The following is a 25233-nucleotide window of genomic DNA, read 5'->3' as shown; positions in this document are numbered from 1 at the left end:
TTACCCCACAGTACCTTTGTCCTACCTTTTATGCAAAACAGGTGAAAACAAATATTAATAACCGAGGTAAAGAAGATGGGTTTGTAACAGAGAAAGAAGTAAGAATCCCCATGGAGAGCCAAGTCTCTTTCCATTTTCAGTGCAGCCGAGAAAGCAAAGTGTCAGGCAGGCATTGCTCTTCCAACTATAGGAAGGGTTGGCCTTCAAACGACATTTCTAGTTCACAAACATATCCACAGCACCTCTCCATACTGTTCAGTATATTTGTGGTGGGAAATCTTAGGGGGAAGTGTGTTAGTTCACGAATCTGTTAATGGTTTCAAATGATCTTTTCGAGTCTTTCCCCAAAACCATCTGAGCTGTAGAAATCCTTTTTATTGGTAATGTGTATAAAAAGGAAAGACAATTAGGTCACCTCTGTTTAAGAGCTGTCATCTGAAACTTGCAGTTTTCTACAGTTGTTTTTGTTTTGTTTTACAGTTGTTTACCCAACTACATACCCTTCAAGACAGCCGCTACCACATAAAATAACATATCACCAGGCACACAACTACATTCCCAAGGACAATCCCCTTGCATTGAGATATTCTGTTTCAGGAAAATTCCAAGAAGCAGTACAAGAAATTCATTCACAGAACAACTGTGGTAAAGCTGGAAAGGATCTTTCCTTTAAATTACCAAGACCCTGCTGCAACAATTTATTCATATTTTTCAGGCTTTAAATGTCTAATGTAAAAAAGATTCCTACTTGAGGAGCAGTACAAGGTTTCAGAACCAAAACACATACCTATCTGAATAAACCAGAGCAACAGAACACTTACACTGAGAGGATACTTAGTATTACAATGAAAAGCTACAAATAACTGCTCCCGTATGTAACAATGGAAACTGTATTTTTATTGTTATTATAAAAGTGATGTGTACAGGGGTTACATTTGCATAAGTCAGGTAAAGAGTACATTAACTGATTTCTTTTTAACAGTACACACAAATCTTTTTGTTTGGGCATTGCATTGTTTTGCATTACTGACTTTATTGTTTAATATTTTCACAAACACTTCTTTAAAACTTGACTCGGCTTTTATGAGACTCTTATCTCCAATTAACTATTAGAAAACCAGAAGTAGTGATGTGGCTCATGTGGTAGAACACTAGCCTTGAGTGAAAAAGCTCAGGGACAGTGCCCAGGCCCTGAGTTCAAGACCCATGACCACCAACAACAACAATAAAAAGTGATGTTTGTCTCTCTGAACCTGACTTACTTCACTTACCATCATTTTTCTAGGTCTGTTTCCCTGCAAATGATATAACATTTTTCTTTCTAGCAGATGAGTAAAATTTGTATCTATCTATATCCAAATATCTTATTTTCTTGCCTCATTGATCCATTGTAGGGCATCTGGTCTAATTTCATGCCTTGGCTGTCATGAATAGTGCCATAAAGAGTATGCGTGTTCAAGTGTCTTTGACATATCCTGACTTGCAATGTCTAGATAGATGCCCCAAAGTGCTATCATTAGGTCATAGGGAAGTTCTATATTTAGTGTTTTGAGGAATCTTCAAAGTGCCTTCCAGTGTGGTTTCACTAGTTTATATCCCCTCCAATAGTGCACCAATGTTCCTTTTCCCCCCAGAATCCTCACCAAGATTTTTTAGTACTCGTTTTCTCTATGCTGCCCAATCTAAGTGGAGTGAGATGCAATCTCAATATAGTTTTTTATTTAATTAAATTTTATTGTAAAGGTGATGTACAGAGGGGTTACAGTTACATAAGGTAATGATTACATTTCTTGTCGAACAGTGTTACTCCCTCTTCATTTTTTTCCCACTAAATACAGATTTGATTTGCATTTTTTTTATGGATAGGGATATTGAATACTTTCTCATGTGTTAAGAGGCCATTCTTACTTTTTCTTCTGATAAGTCTCTATTTAGTCATTTTTCCCATTATCCTTGGGTAATTAATGGAGGTGCTAGCTATTTGTATATTCTGGATGTTAGGCTCTTATCAAAAGGTAAAGATCCGGGCTGGGAATATGGCCTAGTGGCAAGAGAGCTTGCCTTGTATACATGAAGCCCTGGGTTCAGTTCCCCAGTACCACATATACAGAAAACGTCCAGAAGTGGCGCTGTGGCTCAAGTGGCAGAGTGATAGCCTTGAGCAAAAAGAAGCCAGGGACAGTGCTCAGGCCCTGAGTCCAAGGCCCAGGAATGGCAAAAATAAATAAATAAATAAATAAATAAATAAATAAATAAATAAATAAATAAATAAATAAATAAAGGTAATGATCCCCCATGCTGTAGGCTGCCTTTTTAGCTTAGTAACTATGTCTTTTGCTGCACAGAAACTTTTTAGTTTGATGCAATCTCATTTTCATGTTTCATTACCAATTTGTTGAGCCCCAAAACTCTGCCCAGAAAGTTCCTTTCGTGTGTGTGTGTGTGTGTGTGTGTGTGTGTGTGTTGTGTGCCAGTCCTGAGGCTTATACTCAGGTCCTAGGCACTGTCTCTGAGCTTCTCTGCTCAAGGCTAACACTCTACCACTTGAGTGGCAGCTCCCTCCGCACCTTTTAGGTGATTAATTGGAGCTAAGATTCTCATGGTTTTCCTGCTGGGGCTGGCTTTGAGCCACAATCCTCATATCCCAGTCACCTGAGTAGCTAGGATTAAAGGCCCCTCCTCAGGGCACCAACTCTGTCATGGCTTACTTTTAAAATTATTTTTCCAAAACTTTCATGCTTTCCTTGTAAAACATGCCTTGTAAGTTATCCACAAATTTTTGGCAATTGCATTAAAGAGACCAGTGGCCATGCATTATAGAAAATTAATAGAAAAAATGAGAATTCCATTTTAGTTTTACGTTTTTAAAGGGTAACTTTTCTGGATATCCATTCTTAATTACTTATATATATTCTTTGTTGAAAATATGTTTTTAACTTTGTAAAGCATTAAATTTCTGTACTTTCAGTCAAAATGAAGTTGATGTACATTCTGTACGTACATTTTAACTTTAAAATGTTAATACTAAAATGACACTTTATTAGCAAAAGCAAAAAAATTGGCAAAGATTTGCTGAGGTCTGTTTCAGGCCAAAATTTCCATATTGGATTTCTAAGTTACTTTTTCTTAAATAAATTAACACTTCTGTGTCATTTTAATTATAAAAAGTAATCATTATAAGCAAAAATATCTTAAAACCTGATGCTTGCAGTTATTGCAATGTCACCCTTCCCTCTGAATCTTGTTTATGTAGTACATGACTCTTATAACTCAGAAACATTTTTAACTTCTGTACATTTTCCTGTTCTTTTTTTGTATGATAATACATATCTCACATAGTAGGAGTTCCAGTGTTTGATGACATAGACGTGTTTTTATAAGAGTACACTTTTGCTAACTATAAGTGATTATGTTAACTATCCTGTACTAAAACTACATACACTATGATAATGATCCTAAGAGATGCTGAGAAGACTCAGTTGAGTGACTTTGTTGAGGGCCTGCTGGCTAATAAAAAGCCCTGGTCTGGGACAAAGTGCTAATTATTTTTGACACCTACACTTAATTCCAGTTTGCTAGAAGTAATTCCCTGAAAATGTTTGAGGATATAAATTTCATACTCTTCCCCACAGTAAAATTTAACATATTCCAGTACTTCAAATATTATCTAGAACTTTCAATAGCAAAAGTATACCTGATTAAGTAACAACATGATTAATGTGAGTATAAAATAGCTCTTTAAACTCTAAAAGTAAAAATAAATAACAAAACAAAAACATTTTGATAATATAGCATGAAGTGGATACTGGTCCGCCGCCCCCACCCCCACCCCCCTTTCCTTGGGCTTTGGTTTTTGTTGATTGTGGGGCTCAAACTCAGGGCCTGGTCACACACCCTGAGCCTCTTTCTGCTCAAGGCTAGCCTTCTACACTTGAGTCACAGCACCACTTCTGGATTTTTCTGAGTAGTTTATCAGAGATAAGAATATCAGGGGCTATTCTTCACCAAGCTGGCTTCTAACCAGGATCCTCAGATCTCAGCCTATTGAGTAACCAAGATTACAGGCGTGAGCAACCAGCTCTAGACTAAAACTGTAAGTGCAGTGTAAGGCACTAGATACAAGAGTAATTGCATTTGAATTTTAGCAACCCTGTACAGTGAGCAGAGAGATTATTTCTGTTTACAGCTGAGGAAACTAGCTCACTGTTTAATTAGACATTAGTCACTCTGATGCTCTTTCTGGGGAATTCATTGTTCTTATGGATTATCAAGCACTGTGACTATTATTGTCAAATCATTGTTTGATTTGACAGTGATTCCAATTTTTCTTTTTCTTTTTTTTCTTTTTTCTTTTCTTCTTTTTCTTTCTTTTTTTTTTTCTTTTCTTTTCTTTTTTATCATTGCACTTGAACTCTGGCCTTGGGTGCTGTCCCTAAACTCTTCAGCTCAAGGCTAGTGCTCTACCACTTAAGCCACAGTGACACTTCCAGCTTTCTGGTGGTTAACTAGAAATAACAGTCTCCAGGACTTTCCTGCCAGAGCTGGCTTTGAACTGTGGTCCTCAGATCTCAGCTTCCTGAGTAGGTAGGATTACAGGCGGCACCCACCAGCCACAGCTCCAGGTTTTCTTTTGTTTGCAGTTTATTCTCCACTCTTCCTCCTCCTCCTCCGCCTCCAAGCCTGTCCTTTGGCTTGAACTCAAGACTTGGGTTCTGTCGCTGAGCTTCTTTTGCTCAAGGCTACTGACCTCTTTTTTTTTTTTTTTTTTTTTTTTGGCCAGTCCTGGGCCTTGGACTCAGGGCCTGAGAACTGTCCCTGGCTTCTTCCCGCTCAAGGCTAGCACTCTGCCACTTGAGCCACAGCGCCGCTTCTGGCCGTTTTCTGTATATGTGGTGCTGGGGAATCGAACCTAGGGCCTCGTGTATATGAGGCAGACACTCTTGCCACTAGGCTATATCCCCAGCCCAAGGCTACTGACCTCTTGAGCCACAGCTCCATAGCTGGCTTTTTGTGAGTAGTTTATTGGAGAAGTCTCATGGGCTTTCCTGCCCTAGCTGGCTTCAAAACACTTGGATCTCATTTTCCTGAGTAACTAGGATTACAGATGAGTCACCAGCCCCCCAGCATCTATTGCCTCTTTATCAGCAGAATATGAGCCATCAACAACAGTCTGAGGTTGTTATTGTTATGGCATTGGAGGGAGGAGATTCCAGTCTCCCCAAGAGTTTCCCTAGTCAAGATGGAGTCATCTGCTCCCTACAACAGTTGTCTCTTGCTTTAAGGGACTATCTTTCCTCCCAACAACTAATGTCAGTAGAACGAGTCACTGAATTTGTTATAATATGAAAATGAAGAACTACAGTGAAAAGTTTGGGCAATCTACTTTACTTACATGTGTGCCTATTTCTGGATCTTCATCTGTAGTCCACTACTATTCAAATGTGGATTTCATGGTGTTGTAATAGCCCTACATTTTAACAAGTGATTCAATATTTGTGCACAAAAATTAGAATTTTAGGGAACACTTTAGTTATATAAATTTATGACTATCTTAAATTAGAAAAAAATCTACATTATAAAGTTGTAGGTTTTGGGCTGGGAATATGGCCTAGTGGCAAGAGTGCTTGCCTTGTATACATGAAGCCCTGTGCTCCATTCCTCAGCACCACATATATAGAAAATGGCCAGAAGTGGTGCTGTGGATCAAGAGGCAGAGAGCTAGCCCTGAGCAAAAAGAAGCTGGGGACAATGCTCAGGCTAGTAGATTTTCTGTCACCCCCTATAGCACCTACGAATCTCCAGGCTTCAGCTTTGTCCAGCCCAAACATCACAGTGACCTTTCCTGAGATCTTCTGTTTAGCTTCTGAAGCTTCAGTGCTCAGTGGGTACCGGGAGAGGCTAGACGCTTATGGACGCCCTTGTGCAGGTATGCTCCAGATAGACAGCATCTCCTTAGAGCAAGATACTGTGAGCATGCACCTCCATGTATCCTGGGATGGACATGGTGTGCCTTTCTCCACAGAGTCGCCCACCAACACCAGTGGCTTCACACATGCCTTCATATACCCTAGCAACCCCATAGGTGAGCAGGACACCACAATCAAGTTGCCCCATGCTCTGTTGGTTCGTTGCAGCCATCTGGTGTGCTGTGAAGATCGATCGTGAGTTCAAGGCCACACAGTGAAATCCTCCCCCCAAAAAACAAAAGAAAAAACTCGCTCAATGTCATTACCCATGAGGGAAATAAGAATCAAAACCACAAGACATCACTTCAGAAACAGAAAAAACACATAAAAATTATCAAGTATTAATGAGAAAATATAAAGAGGTAGACATTGTTCATAGAAATGTGAAATTGTGCAGCAGCTGCAGAAACCAATTTGGCACACGTCAAACAAAAGCTAACACTTGAATTTCCATAAGATCCAGAAATTCCATTCCTACATATGCTGACACAAGTGAAAACATTCACACAGATTATGCACAACAGCAATTTAATGGAAACAAGCAAAATATCTAAGACAAAGAGACACACATCATAGGCAGTGTGCATCATTAAGTGTTCAAGTCCTTCTGTATCATGTGAACTTTACTTCAATCTTTAAAAAGATTGAGTTCCCAGAATACTCTTAGGAGGAATTCACTTACCATTGTTACTCATATCTGACACAAATGAGATTCTTTCTCCCTCTACAAATTATGGAACCAATAACAAAACCAACAGCTGGTTATGCAGTGATAGAGAGTTTATACTTCAGCCAGAAAATAAGAAAAATCTGTGGGAGAAACAGAGCCCCATTTCTCATTTAAGAGATGGAGTCCTTAACTCCTGAAGGTTAAGAAGTCATTTTCCTGGTGACATCATGGTGCCATCTCAGCATAGCTTACAAGTCCCACCACAGCCCAGTGCTACCTGGAGCATGGCCAGCCAGAGTCTGCATATTTGTGTCCCAGTCACCTTGTTTACTCAGCTCCTAACATAAACCCAGTGACTATCTTTTCATACCATGTCCTTGTCACCTTCTCCCTGATGCCTCTCAGATGACTGTGATTACAGTGTTGTGTCCCTGACCTACAGTGATGCCAACTTCAGAATGGTTTCTGACAGTTTTCATCTCTCAATAAATGGAAATCCGTGTTCTCTCAGCACCAACCATGGGCAAGTGTCCTCCTCAAAAAAATAAAAACCTCACAACAACCCACTATGTGTGTTTAATCCCACGTGTAGAAGGGAAGATGAAGTCAAGATGAAGTGACCCCTGATCCTGTAATTGCATAGCCTCTTACTCAGATTCCCTCACACTCAGATTCCCATCCAGGGTCAGAACCCCAAGAACTACTCAGGACATCTAACAGTCCATTGAACATAAGCCCAGGCCACACATGGGGGCAGGGCACTCTAGCTGTAGGGGGTCACGTGTGTCTGGCCCTGAAGTGGCACAGATTCTATGTGAAGCATCCAGACCCTCATTAACCAGAGGCTCCCAGAGGCTGGACCCAGGAAGTAGATCCACACTAGTGTCTTACACTTGGTTACACATGAGGACGCCTCTGCCTCTCTTCTGCCCATACCTCTCCCATTCTGGATGCTAAAGACCTATTCTGGGCATGGCTTGCTGCTACTGAACAGGATCTGGCCACTGAGGTTCACCAGGAAACTCTGTTGTCTCTGCAGATCACAAGAGCAATGCCTACTTAGCTAGGAAAGGCTTTGGCCTTAGGAAGCCTGTAGCTGCAACTACTTTCTGCCCAGGTCACAGGGAAACTTGAAGCCCCAAGGAGGTATCCCAATGTCTCAGTGCTCAGAGACAGACTAGGCTCTCTCTGATCCTGCTCCAAACTTTAGTGTCCCCAGCACTCACTGAATTACATCACTGTATGATCCAAAGTCCAGTAGTCAGGGTCAGCAGGGATCTGCCTAGAGAATGAGAGGTAAAGACCACCAGCAGTGGCATTGTAATGGGTGTGTCCCCTAAATTCATATGTGGAAGTTCTCACCACTGAGTACCTATGAATGTGACCATATACAGAAATGGGCTCTTGGCAAGTGTTGTTAGGGTCATCCCTAAGTCACTTTTTTTGTGCTTTATTGTGTAGTGTCTTCTGTACCCTCACTTCCACTCTAAAACACTATTATTGTGCCCCTTAAAAGGTAGAAACTGGGGCTGAGAGTATGGCCTTGTAGCAAGAGTGTTTGCCTCATATACATGAAGCCCTGAGTTCGATTCCTCAGCACCACATATATAGGAAATGGCCAGATGTGACACTGTGGATCAAGTGGCGGAGTGCTAGCCTTGAGCAAAAAGAAGCCAGGGACAGTGCTCAGGCCCTCAGTCCAAGGCCCAGGACTGGGGGAAAAAAGTTGGAAACTCAGTCACAGAAATACACACAGGGGAGTTATTCTACAAACTATGCTATTCCCTCATAGGTTTAGAAACCAGGACAAGACCTGGAACACACCATGCCCTTGAACCTCTCAAGGAAATGTGGCCTATAATACACCTTGCATCCACTGTTGGACCTTGTTCCACCTGTTGGACTTCAGAGCTGTGAAAGAAGATCTCCATTGCTCCCAGTATGCAGTGCCTTGTCATAGTAACCCTAGGGAAATAACACATAAATGTTGTGTTCTGTCTACACTCTCTCCAGACCATGGGTGCCTCCCTCTAGGTCACCCAATATGGTTTTGTGGGAAACAGGGCCCTTCACAGGCCATGGCTACTTCCAGGGGGTGGTTTCAGTCTGTCTGCTATCCCTGGCCTCAGCTCTCAATCTCAGGGGCAGTGGGAAAATTAAGACAAGTAAGAGGTATAACTTTCTGAATTTGGTGGGCTTCTACCCTGATGATGCTGCATCAGCAGGACCCAGAGTTGGTCATCTATACTTTGGAAGAGCCAAGACATCCCTTGTAAACTCAGTTGGGAATGTGACTCAGGAAGATGCATGAAGAGGCTGTTCCACCTGGTCATGGCATCTCACCTATGTCCACCGAGCCGTGGCTGGGCCTTTAAAGTAGGAAGCATAGAACAGGATGTGTATCCACACCCCTCTCAGAGAGGCCTGGGGCAAAACCAGAAGGGGGAAATGCAGGAAAGAGGCTGGGTGTCAGGATGTTAAGGGTAGGGACCCTTCCCCACAGAACTGAGGATTGATGAAGTGTTCCTACTCCATCAACATCAGGGCTTCTGTACAGTATGCAAGTGACCTTCTCAGGAGGCCCAGGCCCACCAACACTCAGCAACAGAGGCATTAACCCACTTTCCTCAATGTGAACATGAAGCAGCTGGCCAGGTCAGAGAGAGCCTGCTGCCTACCCACAATGGGAGAGAGAGAAATGCCCTTTGAGTCCTCAAGCAGTCTGCACCTCTGACTGTGGCCAGATTCCTCAAAAGTAGCCCTTTGCTGAGTGTCTTGGCTCTGCTGAATATAGGAAAGACCACAGGCCTGGAATGGGCCTGGGGTTCTCCATGAGGAAGACAGACAGATGGAACTCACCACAGCAGCCTAAAATGCAGTAGTCATTGCTGCCTCCCTCTGACTCTGGAGGAGCCGGCCTGGTAGGAAAAAGGATCCAGTCCTCCTGGGGCAGGCAGACAGAGAGCTTCCCACCTTCACTGCCCACCCCCACCCCATCCCCCGCCAATAGCTGCCCTATGCTGCCAACACATCTTCTGAGCTCAGGAACCCCTGGGTGGGCAGGCCTGTTGCGGGCTTGGGACCCTTTCCCCCTATCTCCCAGGGGGATGCCTGAATCCCAAACTATGAAAGAACACTCAGCTTTATCCCTCCCACCCGCAGAAGGAACAAAGCGTGTTCTTATGGACTACGCTAAGCTGAGGAGAAATGCCGAGACCCCCCTCTCCGGTACCCTCACATGTCAGGAACGGCAGCGAAGAGAGACATCAGGGAGACGATTCCATGGTCCATATGTCTCACCCGTCCACAGGGAGGGCAGAAGAATTACAGTGACAAAGGCGGAAGGAGAGGGACTTGGGGTGACTAGCCCAGGTCCAGTTTTAATTCTTTTGTTTGCAATTTGTTCCCCACTCTTCCTCCTCCTCCTCGTACTCCAAGCCTTCCCTTTGGCTTGAACTCAAGGCTTGGGTACTGTCGTTGAGCTTTTTGCTCAAAGCTACTGACCACTTGAGCCACAGCTCCACATCTGACTTTTTGTTTTCTTTTTTTTTTTTTTTTTTTGGCCAGTCCTGGGGCTTGGACTCTGGGCCTGAGCACTGTCCCTGGCTTCTTTTTGCTCAAGGCTAGCACTCTGCCACTTGAGCCACAGCGCCACTTCTGGCCATTTTCTGTATATGTGGTGCTGGGGAATCGAGCCCAGGGCCTCATGTATATGAGGCAGGCACTCTTGCCACTAGGCCATATCCCCAGCCCCCACATCTGACTTTTTGTGAGTAGTCTATTGGAGAAGAGTCTCATGGGCTTTCCTGCCCAGGCTGGCTTCAAACCACAATCCTCAGATCTCATTTTCCTGAGTAGCTAGGATTACAGATGAGTTACCAGCCCCCCAGCCTCTACTTGCCTCTTTTTCAGCAGAGTATGAGCTATCAACAACAGTCTGAGGTTATCTCTTGTTTTAAGGGACTATCTTTCCTCCCAAGTGAAAGGATATGCCCCAGTCATCCCAGGGGACCATGTGGAGATAGTCAGAGACAGGAGAAGGTTGGTAAGAAGGTTTATTAGTGTGTCCATATCTCCCATGGGAGAGGGAGCAACATGGTAGCTGGCTTCTGCACCTTATCCAGGTGGCAGCTTTTCTGGGGCTGAACAGGAAGTATGTAGGTCTTAATGGTGAGTGGGAGTAGCCCATTATAGTTCTAGGGAAGGGAGTTTAGGTATGGGTGGATCTGGGGGCTAATGGGAGGAGCTGAGGACCTGAGGCAGGGGAAATGCTAACATTCCCCCATTTGTTGTTTATTAATAACTAGGGAAGTATGGGCGGAGGTTGTTTCATCTGGAGCTACTTCCTGCTGTAAAGGGGAGAAGTAAACAGGGGTCCCTGATTCATCGTTTGGCTGGGTACCATCCAAGAATTATTTGCTTGACAGTTTGGTTGGTAAAGGTCCTCATCATTTCCATGAGAATAGTTATCAGAGCCAATGGGTGTCATGGTCTCTTCTGGCTGTGCTTGATGTCCTTGATGTGCTTGGGCACATCAAGGAGTCACTGGGGCTGGAGTCTTCAGGATCCAGATCTGCGCTGGTCAGAGCAATGTAAGTGAAGCATCCAATTGCCTGTAGTAACAGGATGGCCTTGAACTTCAAGTTCCCAGGTGGTGTCCTGGGTGAGGGATGTTATCCTGTTAAAAGAGGCTTTTGAAAAGATCAGGAAAAAGGCTGATGTTGTAGGGAGCAGAGATTACTCCATCTTGACTAGGGAAACATGGTAGGAAATGTTGGGAGGAGTAGGTCAACCTGACCCCAAAATTCTGCTTCTGTAAATGGCTTGTTTGCTCTACCCCCTGCGTCAACCCACTACATCTGTGATACATTTTTACCTTTATAAACCACAGCTTGAGGACTGTTAGGGGGCAGTCTTAGCACCTGAGTCTGCACTGTGTCTCTGGCTGGTGAGCCCACTTTCTATGGTCACAGCGTCAGCATCCATCCCTGGCTGGTCAGCCTGCTTTTCAGTCGCAGTTTCAGCTACCGAGTGTGTGTTGCGCCCCTGGCCAGTCAGTTTGCTTCTTGCTTCCACAATAAACCCATCTTTTTGCTTGAGTCTGTTTCTAAGCGGTAGACTCTTGGAAGGACAGGGAATCCCCTCCCTCGAACCCCGTAACACTGAAATGTTTACAGGACCAGTTAACATGAATGACATGGGAGAACACACCCTGGCCACAAGCCAGAAAATTTCCATTTGGAGCATAAACCCAATTGCAGCCCATATAAGGAAGGAGAAATAACTGGATTAGGGGCAGGAAGGGAGTGTTTAGGGGTATTTTTGGTGGGCAACTGGATAGTGGACTGGTTGGGAGTAACCAGTAAGAGGCTAGTATATATACAAATAGTAAGTAACAAAGGCAAGAATGTAAGTTCCAGTCCGGATGGAAAGTGGACAGGTATGGACATTAGGTGGGCAAGCAAGTGTAAGGGCTGACCTGAAAACTGGAGTAACTAAATATAAGTTTTAGTGTTAAAATTATAACAGCTTCTAAACTCTGGTAATGACTCCATGATAGAGGGCTGCACCCCCACCCGTGAGACTAGTTTCTTATAGTTTGACATTTAAAAATGTAGGGAGCCCTTGTTCCCCTCTGTACCTGGGTAACAACCATGGTAACGGACAGTTAAAACTTTGATCATAGTCATAGACTATGGAAATAACCATAATAGTAGTAGAAATGCCATGGTAACTGTTGGGTTGGTTTACTTACGATTGAGTACTGGATTGTTTTAGCCCACTCAAGCTTGCTTAGTGGTAATGGGAAAACATGGTCACAATTGTTCAAATAAAGTTGGTACTAGGTCAGCCTGACTGCAATATTCTGCTTCTGTAAACGGCTTGTTTAACCCATTTGTGACTTGCTCTACCCCCTGCACTAACCCCCTGCATCAGTGCTATGTGACCACCTGTTGTCAATTCCTGATATGGAGGCCACTTCCCATTATCAAAGCCAAAATAGGTAACTGAAAGGGTAGATAGCCAATGGAAATAGGACAAGACTTGCTTGCTAAATGTCATCCAATCAAGTATCTGCCAAGTTGGAAATACCCGGCCCCTGTTGTAATCATAATAAAAACCTTGCCTATCTGAGGGTCGGGACCCTCAATCCTGATCCGCTGTGACGGTGACAGTTGGGAGTCCAGGCTCGAGCTTGCAATAAAGACTCTCGTGCGTTTGCATCAGTATCGGCTCCTTCGTGGTCTTTGGGGACCGGAAATCTGGCATAACACGAGTATTCCTCTTGATCTCCCGGTTCTGATTAATTTTGTAAAGGCAAGTTTAAAGTGACTCCATTTAGGATGTGACTTTATCTCCTCTTACTTCTCTCCATGGTTCCTCATAGTCAGGACTGACCTTGTCCTGAAGGTCTAGGTGCTCACTGCATTTTTAAATGTTAAAGGCAGAAAGCTGATAGAGATGCAAATACAATCATTGCAGGTGCTGGGTCATTAACATAAAGAAACCACTCAGATTTATGAACCCACACACAAAGCTATGAGACACACTATTGTCACAAAGTTCCAGATATGTTTATCAAAAGAACAAAGTTGATTCCAGACTTATTGGATCGAGAGCAACAGAGTTGGTCATGTCAAGCAGAAATGAACCGTGTTAATAACCTGGAACCTGCTTGTTGATCAATCATCCTCTATGTACACATTCGATGGTCTGCTGACCAGGGGTGTGTGTGCTGCCTCACTGCATACCCCACAAAGGAGTCCTTCCTTTGTATGATCCAGGCAAAGGGCTTGCATTATTACTAGGTTATGCTCTATTCAGTAAGCTCAAGGGCCTGTATTTCGAAAAAGGGCCCAACATAGCTAGGAGTGCTTAATTGCATAGGTGGTAATCCCTTATTACAAAGCACATCTCTTTCACATCTCTGACATATGTTGGCTGTTTACTTGCGCAAACAAGATATAGTCACTCTGCTTCAGTATCTGCACTCAAAAAGGAAAACAGTTTTATGAGTCTCTCAAAGGAAAGAACAGCCTGATTAACAGGCACTATTTCACACAGCATCACTGCCTGACCTGCCCACTAACGGGCAAGGTTTTCATCCAGTCTACCCATTTTCCTAGGAGTCTGTAAACCCCACAAGCACAGGAGCATACACAAGTCTCTCAGACGGCCAGAGGTCGAGCCTCTGAAGCCTCCACTTGACTCCACCCTTCCACACGGGCCGCGGCGGGGCGGGCCTCCTCACTCACACGCCCTTCCAGAGGTAGGGCACACGCAGACCTTCCCCTCACCGCTCGGTCCTGAAAGCCGCCCGGCCGTCGCAGGATCCAGGGGAAACGCGGCGGGAGGCGAGCTAACAAGAGGAAAGGTTTGTTTCGTGTCTGTCTCGCTAGCTCCTAACTTTCCGCTCGTTTCCGCTCAGCCCACCTGCCGGTTTCGGCCTCTTCTTCGGCCGCTTCCGGTCCCGCCCAAGGTCTTCCGGCCGGAGACTTGATGGCTGAGATGGGCCGCGGTTCGGTAGCTGCTGCCCAGCTCCGGAGGGTGGAACTGGGCTCTACAAAGGAGGCGCCGGCGAGCAGTTCTCTAGCAAGGTCGGGGGGGGGGGGGGGCGGCCGGCCTGACTGGGAGCGGCAGGGCTGCCAGAGCCCGACGCTCTGTCCCGTCCGCGGTGCGGCTGGCAGCCCGCTTCCCTGCTGCAGGTGTATGTGCTCCTACCGGGCCGGGCCGACGCCTTCCACCGGGCCCTCTTCCCGTTCTGCTGCCGCGAGCCACCGTGCTGCTCAGGTCTTTAAGGTGCGGGCCGAAGGTTTGCTCCTGGCCGAGGATTGGGGAGGAGCGGGAGCAAGGGGAACCAACTTCTCGTGTCCGGGCCGACAGGTGTCTGACTCCACGCGCCCTGATGGACGCGGGAAGGGAGCAGAAAGGTGGACTTTCAAATTTGAATCTCTCCTCTAAGAATAAAATACGGGAAAGGATGCCCTTGCATTTCACCAAGAGTTCCATAGAGGGAGATACAGATGTCTTGTTATTTCCCTTCACTGAAAATATTTCAGACTTTTTCCTCCTTATTCTGTTTTCAGGAACCAGTTACCCAGGAATAACGAGTTTTATTCATATGACCCTCCTTCTGAGAACCCTCCTGCAGAAGCAGGATAATCTTTGCATCTTCAGCTTCAGTCTGGAGCTCATCTCTCCAGAGTCTGTGGCTGTTTAGGTCCTAAAACGTGTGCACCAGGCACATTACTGCAGTAAAGAGCATCAGATGCTAGACTGGAGATTGGGACATAAGCAGGCTTGTACACAGCTAGGTAAGTCTTCTCTGCCGTCTTTGTATTCCTTCCCTTTCCCCCATCTCAACAACTGAATAGTTTTCATGAACCAAAAAAATGAAGTTTTATTAACTGATGATGTGAATACCTTAATAAAAGCAGCCTAGTTTTTAGGCCAGGCACCAGTGCCTCACACCAGAGAGCCTAGATACTCAGGGACTGAGAGCTGAGGATCTTGGTTGGAAGCCAGCCCAGGCAGGAAAGTGTGGGAGTCTTATCTCCAATTACCCACCAAAAAGCTAGAAGTAGAGCTGGGCTCAAGTGGTAAAGCAAGCACTAGCCTTGAGCACAAAAGCTCCAGGACAGCACCCAGGCTTTTAGTTCAAGCCCCAGGACTTCAACCCCTGCCCAATTTTATTTTTAAGTTTAGTTTTAATCACTTGAGTTTTTGTGAGCAGACTGGTCTTAATACAGGCAGCCTTGCACTTGCCAGGCAAGCACACCTATAGCCTGGAATTTAATGTTTAACCTCTAAAACACCAGAACCACCTGAGTTAATTTACGAAACTGCACTACATGGAATAGTCATGTACTGCATCCCCATGCTTCAGTCGATAACATGTCAAACACAGGAAATCCAATAAGTTATCATAGAGATGAAGAAGCCTGTTTGGTGACTTAGCCATTGTAGCATATTTTTCATGTGCATGTCACCAAAACAAAAAACCTATGCTGCCATTCTTACAAACATGAACATAGCATGTATAATATATAATACATACCGTGATAACCATTTTTTGTGCTTAAAACAAAACCCTATTAATAAAAAATCTGTACTGGAAAACAGTATGCTGTGTTACACTGGCAACAGCCTTGTGAGGCCATGTGAGTGGCCTGCACCATCTAAGTTTGTGTATTTTGATGTTGAAACAGTGCTGAAATTGTGGAGTGATACAGTTCTCAGAAGTTGTCATGCAACCCACGGCTATACTTTAGAAATGTGACAGTCTTAGACCATCTTCAAAACTAAAGGTTCACTAATAATTATGGTAACTTTAGTTAATTAGTTTCAGATAATTTGGACCATACATTTCCAGACCACAGCTTGCTTTTTCCAGATTTGAAACTGTAATAGAAACAGAAGATGAGATTCCACCTAAAGTTGTGGTAAAGAAGATGACTCTGAGATTATTGGAAGTATGGTTAAGAAGTCAGTGTTAATCTTACATTGTTGTGACCAACTACTTGAAAGATAAAGGATGAAAGATCTGTATCAGAGGTCATGGTTTTAGATGTTTTTGGTTGTTGGTTTGCTTGCTCCGTTACTGCAAGCTTGTCATAGAGCAGAATATCATGTAGCACAAGTTTGTGGCACACAGATTTGTTTACCAAATGTTGTCCAGGAAGCAAGAGCCACAGAGGGAATAGGTATGCCATTGAAACAGGTGCCTTCAGTGACCTACTTCATCGAAACAGACCTCACCTTCTAAAGCCTATCAGCTGTGAACTCATCAGTGGGTGGACCCATTCATTCAGTTAGCACTCTTACCACCCAAACCCCTCAATAGTGCCACCAGATAGAGGAAACTAAAAATGTCAGCTTGCTGGTTTGTGGTCCATATAACTCAATATATGAAAGACAAGTTTGAAAATCTTTCTTGGTTAGGGGACACAACAGAAAGCAACCATACACCACTGTTTAGTACAAGGGAGGAGCCTGCATAAAGTTTGTCTTTCAGGGCAGTTAAATACCCTGTGATAACCAATAAATAGTACAGTTCTTGGGGGAACTATCTAGAGGAGCTTACACATGAAAAACAGCTTGTGTGTGTACTATTGCTCATGTTTACAGAAATGGTGAATGAAAATGCTTAGCGGACACCATTATAGAATGGGAAGGCAAAGTTGGGACTTAGCATCGTATTTTAGGTATGTGTGACTAGAGCCATGTTATCATCTATAAAATTGTAACATTTGTAAAAGACAGCCATACGTAAGAAAAATATAAATATTGAATAATTCAATAAACCAATAGTCACATAACAACTTTAAGACATAGTGATTTTGGTAGTGTGTCTCCAGAAGAAAAAGTTTTCCATGAACATAATACAACTGTTATTTTCAAGTAGTTGTGAATTAGGGAATACAATAAATGAGTCATTATGTTGGTATGTTGACATAGAATAGAGTACATGCATAAGATTTACCTCTGAATTTATATTGAGAAGCGTGAGTGTAAAGTCATGATGTAATTTACCTACTGAAAAGGCACAGAAATAATGATCAAATCAGTTGCAGTAAGTATAAATGTTCTAATCTCTTTGGAGAAGTGGTTGTATCCAGAAATTGCAAGTTACTGCTAAATAATTTTGGAACATGGTCATGCCAGAGAGCAAGGAAATTACCGATTTGTAAGGCCTTTTGTCAAAGGGATTCAACAACTAATATGACAAGGCTCCTATTGGCACAGGGCACAGTTTGACCATTAACAAAAACAATAACTATGCAACTATTAAACCACGCCAAATAGAAGTTTTTTTCTTTCAAGAGTGAAAGTGAATTCTTCATAATAATATGAATGAGATAAAGCACAGTAAGTTGGGGTCTTGAAATCTTACTTGAAGCTGATTATTAGTACTTGGTAATTCACTGTACTAAATGCTTAAAGTAACTGTGTGCTAGCTGTCACTTAGTTTCACCTAGATGAAAAAGTTGGTGTCAGCAGGAAGCAAAAGAACCTGAAGGAACATCTCAAGGTCTAAAGGCTTTGCTACTACACTTGACAGATTTTGTCAGTAAAGTGACATTAATGAATGCCTTCCCAGGTTTATCAAAATGAAGAAATTTTATTTCATGTTAGCTCAAGATATCTCTGTCTAATATATCTATCTATCGAGAGTGTGTATGTGCTTTTGGATGGTGCTGCAATTTCAACTGGTGATCTGTCAAACAAGTGCTATAATTCTAACCCTCTATCCCTTTTACTGTAATTTAGAGATAGGGTCCTGGTTTCCCTTCAGGCTGGACTGGGCCTATTTATTTGTAACAAACTATAGAAATGATCCCTGAAAGTATAGTCTTGAGCCTGTTTATTTGTTCTTCCAGGGTTAGTAGGAATGACAGGCATGTAGCACTCAGCTTTTTCACTGAAGATGGAAGTCCTGTGAAATTTTGCCCAGGATGTCCTAAAATCATGATTCTCCCAATCGCAGTCTCCAACATAACTGAGATACAGACAGGTACTACCCTATCCCACTATTTGTTGACATAGCAGATCATTGATTTCTTTTTTTTACTCAGGCCAATCTCAAAGTGCAATTCTCCCAATCCCGGTCTCCTTAGTAGCTGAGATTAAAGGCCTAAGCAACCATGCTGACTTTACATTACCAAGACTAAAGGCTGTACTGACAGTCACTTCGTGTGTTGGGTCAGCAATAGTCTATGGTTGCTGGAACTCCAAATATGAATGTAGAGCAGGAAATGAACATTGGATGAAGGACTGAGTTAAACACCAACTGGAAAAAGATGTGTAAGACATAAGATAACTTGAATAGTCTAATTGGCTTAAGGATAGTACTGATAAGGAGTCCAGTGATTTGCTGAACAGTGATGTCTTGAATCCTTTCTTATTTATTTATTTATTTATTTTTGGCCAGTCCTGGGCCTTGAACTCAGGGCCTGAGCACTGTCCCTGGCTTCTTCCCGCTCAAGGCTAGCACTCTGCCACTTGAGCCACAGTGCCGCTTCTGGCCGTTTTCTGTATATGTGGTGCTGGGGAATCGAACCTAGGGCCTCGTGTATCCGAGGCAGGCACTCTTGCCACTAGGCTATATCCCCAGCCCCTTTCTTATTTTTTAATGTTGTGAAGTTTATTTGTATTAACTCCTTTTTACAACATCATAAGAGATACTCAGTATTATTTGTGATCAGAGAAAAGACATTTTGGCATGAACAATCTGATTCTACTATTTTTGTGTTTGGGTGGGTGGGTGGGGTGGGTGATGGGATGAACTTAGGGCCTGGGTGCTTTCCCTGAACTTATAGGCTCAAGGGTGGCACTCTACCACTTTGAGTCACAGTGCCACTTCATTTTCTTATGGTTAATTGGAAATGAGTATCATAGACTTTCCTGCCTGGACTGGCTTTGAACCACAATCCTTACATCTCAGCCTCTTGAGTAAGTAACCAGGATTACAGAAAAGGATAACTCTTAAAATCTAAGTGCAAAAGTTTTCAGTAGTCTTCCTGACTAGTGTACCGTAGGCAAAATATTCATAGTTAGGAAAATGATAAATCCCATTCTTGAAGGTGTACATCCCTTCAGAATGAGAGCATAAAATAGTGGTCACTGCCTTTCAGAGTCTCAATTTATATAACCACTGACAGGATAATTTAATCCCTAAGTCATTTGATCTACCACCATCATTCCATACATTCTAGGGATCAACTCCTATACAACAAAAATATATAAGGTACTACTTAAGTCTTTGAGGGTTTTTTTTTTTTTTTTTGCCAGTCCTGGGGCTTGAACTCAGGGTCTGAGCACTGTCCCTGGCTTCTTTTTTGCTCAAGGCTAGCACTCTGCCACTTGAGCCACAGGCGCCACTTCTGGCCGTTTTCTATATATGTGGTGGTGAGGAATCGAACCCAGGGCTTCATGTATATGAGGCGAGCACTTTACCACTAGGTCATATCCCTAGCCCCCAAGTCTTTGAATTTTTAACTATACCTTTTTTCTCCACTCAAATATATTTAGTAAAATGTAGGCATACACAGTGTTACATGGAAGATACTGCTTTAAAGATGTATTATAAAATTTACCTTATAGTTTGATGTTTTGGAATTTTAAATATAGTAGCTCTTCAATAAAGATGTCCAAACTTTCAGGCTATCTGAAATTCTGGCACGTTTAAACTACTAGTCACTATTTTAAGAATTCATTCTTGGGCTGGGGATATAGCCTAGCGGCAAGAGTGCCTGCCTCGGATACACGAGGCCCTAGGTTCGATTCCCCAGCACCACATATACAGAAAACGGCCAGAAGCGGCGCTGTGGCTCAAGTGGCAGAGTGCTAGCCTTGAGCGGGAAGAAGCCAGGGACAGTGCTCAGGCCCTGAGTCCAAGGCCCAGGACTGGCAAAAAAAAAGAATTCATTCTTGGCACTTTTTTTTTTTGGCCAGTCCGGGGACTTGGACTCAGGGCCTGAGCACTGTCCCTGGCTTCTTTTTGCTCAAGGCTAGCACTCTGCCACTTGAGCCACAGCACCACTTCTGGCATTTTTTATATATGTGATGCTGAGGAATCGAACCAAGGGCTTCATGTATACGAAGCAAGCACTCTTGCCACTAGGCCATATTCCCAGCCCTCTTGGCACATTTATTAAATCTAAAACTTTAATGTACCTGGGTTCTTTAATACAACACAATGCTGTATAAATGGTATAGTCTCCCTATTTTCATTCTTTTTTTTTTTTTACTTATTGTCAAAGTGATATACAGAGAGGTTAGCTGCATACATTAGGCCTTGGGTACTTTTCTTGTACTGTTTGTTACCTCCTCCCTCTTTCCCTCTCCCCCCATGAGTTGTTCAGTTGGTTTACACCAAATAGTTTTGCAAGTATTGCTTTTGGAGTCGTTTGTCTTTTTATCCTTTGTCTCTCAATTTTGATATTCCCTTTCACTTCCCTAGTTCTAATACCAGTATATACCAGTGTACTCAGATGAGATACAGTGCCTAGTTTCATTCTTGAGTCCATCTTTTGAGTCTTTGGAGTGGATGCATAGTAGTTACATAATGCTTCATGGAAGACCAGGAAATAAGCACACACTCCTAGGTGACTAAAAACCATCTGATTAAAATTGGGTTCCCGCTGTACCTTGTGAATTGTAGAGTTACGGGGAATGCTCCCTGCTCTCAGAAATCATTATGTTGCTTTTTCAGAGGAAGCACTTGAAGAACTAGATTCTATGGCAAGGCATGAATTAGGGAGGATCAAGTTTTCCAGAAGTTTAAAACTCAGATAGCCCTTGAACCAGAGCAGGTAAAACAGAACTTACACCTCTTGTGTTTTTTTCAGCCAAGTGTTCAGAATATAACCCCTAAGAAACAGTCCTCTGTAGTAAAGCTTCTCTGTTCCTTTGGAGCCTCTAAGAGCAGGCTTCTTAAAAATACTGTTAAAGATGAAATACTGAAAAGATGGGTACCACATTGAAAGACTGAAGGATATATGGGGTATCAGAAAGTATTTAGAGCTGGGCATGTAATCCCAAGCTATTCAGGAAAACTAATTCCATGACTCTCACTTTGTGGCCAGCCTGGAGGAGAAAATGAAAATGAAATAAGACCTCATCAATATCGATAAACTGGGGGTGCTATGCAACTGTTATCCAAGCAAGAAGCTGGATATTCTTGGAAAGACTATCAGGTTTTAAGGCCCATCCTGGGGCGGGGGGGGGGGGGGGGGATCCATGATAGAAGGTAAAGGAGATGTTATCTAAAATACGTGGCTAAAAATGAACTTGACATTAACACAGTACTTTCTCCATTATTTTGACTATAAACTAATCATGGAAGGTAATTCAGCCAAATTTTTTTAAGTCATTGGCCACAGAAGATTTTGTCCTAAACAAACTCCCAGGAAAACTACTCCCTTGTTAAGAAAGGGAATTATAATTTATCTGTTTATAAGTTTTATCTAAACATCACGTTTCAGTAGGTATTTGTCCCTATTAAAATGTCTAAAGTTCTTTATTTATTTAGGCCAGTCCTGGGCCTTGGACTCAGGGCCTGAGCACTGTCCCTGGCTTCTTCCCGCTCAAGGCTAGCACTCCGCCACTTGAGCCACAGCGCCGCTTCTGGCCGTTTTTCTGTATATGTGGTGTTGGGGAATCGAACCTAGGGCCTCGTGTATCCGAGGCAGGCACTCTTGCCACTAGGCTATCTCCCCAGCCCTCTTTATTATTTTTAATGAAGAATATATTTACTGAGAGTCAAAAGCAGTCCTTTTAAGAAAATTGTGAAATAGCTTTGGGGGAGAATGAGAAGGTATTAACAGTACTCTTGTCAAGTCTAAGGGCATGTATACATTTCTCTAAATGACCATCATGTTGCCACTGGTGTAAACTCTTAGGTGAGGTGTTGTTCGAATATGGTTTTCATTTTATTTTAGATTCTCTGGTATGGCAGAGGTATTGGGCCCATCTGGATTTCTGGTGGAAATATAACTCAAGAAAAGGATATTCCAAACTGCCCCTGTGGTACCGAGAGAATATTTAAATTTCAGGTACAGCCTTAAATGTGGACTGCTTCAGTATATAAGCAACTGCTTTTATTTGTGGACATCAGAATAAAATGAAATATAGGTGCACATTCATCATCAGGGTCATATGGAAAGTAGCTATAATGTTGAAGCCATGTTCCCACTCATTGTCTCCTCAGGTCATGCCACAGCTGCTGAACCACCCAAAGGCAGACAGACTGGGCAAGAGTGTTAACTGGGGTGTCCTGGCTGTCTTCATCTGCGCTGAGAACTGCAGCTTGGGCACTGGCTACACAGAGGAATTTGTATGGAAACAGGATATACCAGAGGCACCTTGAAGATAAACCTTATGTGTTATTACCTTATAACTTTAGTTTCTTGTTCAAGAGATGAGGAACAAAAATACTGCTTGACGCATTATTTCTAATGCCTTTTTACATGTTAATACAACAAAACTATCCAATGACAGGAAATTAAAATACATTTTAAGTTTCCATGTCCACAGTGGAAGATCGTTCTAATGGACTATATGAACACCAAATAATGTCTCAGTGAACAGCAGGATATCATTATGGATGGTACTCATGGTTTGCTGTTTGGTTTTTTAGAAATATTCACATATGGATGTGAGGGCGATCTGGCTGCAACATCTGTCACCCCATTGATTGCCAGGGTTGATTCGGCTGATCTGGCTGGCTAGGCGGGTGTCCCCTTCCTCCCTCACCGCTCCATGTGTGTCCCTCCCAAAGCTGCACGCTTGGTCGAAGAGGACGACCATCCCCGATAGAAGAGGACCGGTCTTCGGTCAAGGGTATACGAGTAGCTGCGCTCCCCTGCTAGAACCTCCTAACAAGCTCTCAAGAAATATTCACACATGTATATTTTCACAGAAATCAATCTGGAAAGATAATACTGGTTACCTATGAATGGTGGGACCAAGTGGCAGGATCTTTTTAGTTATATGTACATATTTTTTCTATCATAAAAATTAACTATGTGCTTAATGAACTCAAAAAAGTTTCACTCTTTTCCCCCTAAATTGTTAGTGTTTAGTTAAAAGAATCCAACCAGATCATCAGACTGATATTAAACCTTGTTAAGTGAGTGAATAAGATAAATAGTATAACCAGTAACTAGAAAAGGTAAGGGTGTAGTATGCTTGTAACCCTGGATTCTAATTGGCTCTGTCAGTATGAACCTGTGAAATATTTTACCTTGGAAAGCAAAGCATGAAACCAATCACATGCCAGTAATCCTAGTTACTCAAGATGTTGAGATCTGAAAATCACTGGAAGTAAAGTCTATGAAACTCTTACATCCAGTTGACAAAAAAGCAGAGAGTGGTGCTGTGGCTCATGTAGTACAGGAACAGTGCCAGCCCTGAACCAAAAAGCTAGAGCACAACACCCAGGCCCAAATTGTAAGCCCCAATACTGGCACCAAGTAAAATGAAACAGTATTTATTTGCCTCTACTAAAGTTGTTGCGTTTTTTTTAACAAAATATTCTAGTTAATAAATGTAAAATAAATAAATGTAGCCCAGGTCTAGAAATCAGCTTCCCATATGCAGGAAATAAAACAACATGCTGTACTACCTGTTTGTAGCTAGCAAATTTAGTCAAAAGAAGCTATATGAGTCACATAGCTGGTGACTCCAGAGGGAAGAAGATGGAAACAGAACTTAAATGTTGAAACACTTACTTTTAAATGAGAACCTATACTAATGTAACTAGGATTATGGTTTTCGTGACATGTGATTGGCTTGTGAACACCAAGAGTTCTTAGGACTTGAGGTTGGCCTCTGAGTAACACTTTAAGCTGAGCATTGCTGCATGTGCTGTATTTTACAGTTCTGAGAAAATTTTGAAAATTCAGCATATTATTTCAGCACTCAAAAGACTAAGGCAGGACATTCACAAGTTAGAGGCCTGGGCTAAAAGTCCCAGCCACTGAGATAGGAAAAAGAAATAATGGGGCCAGACACTATGTGTCTTTGCCCCAGCGATCCTAGCTATTTGGAAGATTGATAAAGAGGATTGTGGTTTGAGGCCAACCCTGACAGAAAAGATGATGAGATATCCCATTTCCACTTTTATTTCTGAAATAAAGAAAAATATTGGAAAGGAAAATGTAAAACTATTTGCAAGCAATTACATGATCAGAACTCAAGAATTCAGTAAACAGATGAGAATTCAAAAATATGTCAAATATTCCACTAATGAACTATAATATATTAGCTTATAAAATTTAAAAGCATTGCATGAAAAAATAAACTTTTCCAAGGAATATAGAGAACACTTACTTACACAGAAAGACACTCTTTCTTGGAGAGAAGCAGGTACTGTTGAAATGCCTTTCAAGTAAGCTATACATTATTGCCTCAGTAACTAGGAGATGAGTTAAGGGTACCTTGTACACTTTTCCCTTAATGACACAGCCTGATATAAGTTCTTTCCAAACTTAGAAATTTTAAATGGTCTTTAATAGACCAGAATTGCTCTTTGCAGAGAGCACTGGAGAAAATGCAAATGGCCATCACTAAGAGAGTGGCTCAATAAAGGCCACTAGGAGAACGCTATATTGAGATCTTGGAGATACAACTGAGAGAGACTGAAAAACAAGCCACATAGTGAACATACGCTTTAGTATTGTTCTACAAAACAAGACCAAAAGTGCCTCTGGAAAAAAAAAAAAAAGGCAAAACAAAGACACACTACTCTGGACATTAACCTGGGAAGCAGGCAAAAGGGAGACGAAGACCATTTCCTTCTGCTTATATACTAGAGACCCTGCAGTGTGTAGACAGGACATTTTTACACAGCAGACTCAGACTATTTTTTGACTCTTAGCATAGCTATAAAACATGGCAAATCTGGTGGGAGCCCAAGCTCTTTACCTCTAAAAGAGGGACAAACCTAATTGGCTTGGTGAGTATCCCAAGCACTCTAAGAGGTAACTTTCTTAAGATAGGGTTGTTGTAAGGGTGATCATTTTGAGTATGTTTTCAGGTGGTATGTCCATTTTCATGGCAAATGTTGACCAAAACAAATGACAAACATCAAAA

At 42.6% G+C, this 25233-nt stretch overlaps 1 protein-coding gene and 1 pseudogene across 1 annotated transcript; one reads left to right on the top strand and one right to left on the bottom strand.

Moving 5' to 3' along the window:
* The first annotated feature begins 8680 nt into the window (after positions 1 to 8680).
* Positions 8681 to 17001, top strand: Pdcd2 (programmed cell death 2). The gene is given in 7 exon segments (XM_048354576.1): positions 8681 to 8801; positions 14206 to 14431; positions 14712 to 14870; positions 14872 to 14951; positions 15986 to 16027; positions 16030 to 16077; positions 16080 to 17001. Coding segments are annotated over 7 exon segments (765 nt in total). The 3' UTR covers positions 16169 to 17001.
* Positions 17002 to 17916: 915 nt separating this feature from the next.
* Positions 17917 to 17993, bottom strand: LOC125357818 (annotated as a pseudogene).
* Between the last annotated feature and the right edge of the window lie 7240 nt (positions 17994 to 25233).

The sequence above is a fragment of the Perognathus longimembris genome, chromosome 9 (genome assembly GCF_023159225.1).
Source record: "Perognathus longimembris pacificus isolate PPM17 chromosome 9, ASM2315922v1, whole genome shotgun sequence".
Classification (NCBI taxonomy): Eukaryota; Metazoa; Chordata; class Mammalia; order Rodentia; family Heteromyidae; genus Perognathus; species Perognathus longimembris.
The sequence above is the reverse complement of the archived record's forward strand: the minus strand, read 5'-3'. Positions and strand labels throughout refer to the sequence as shown.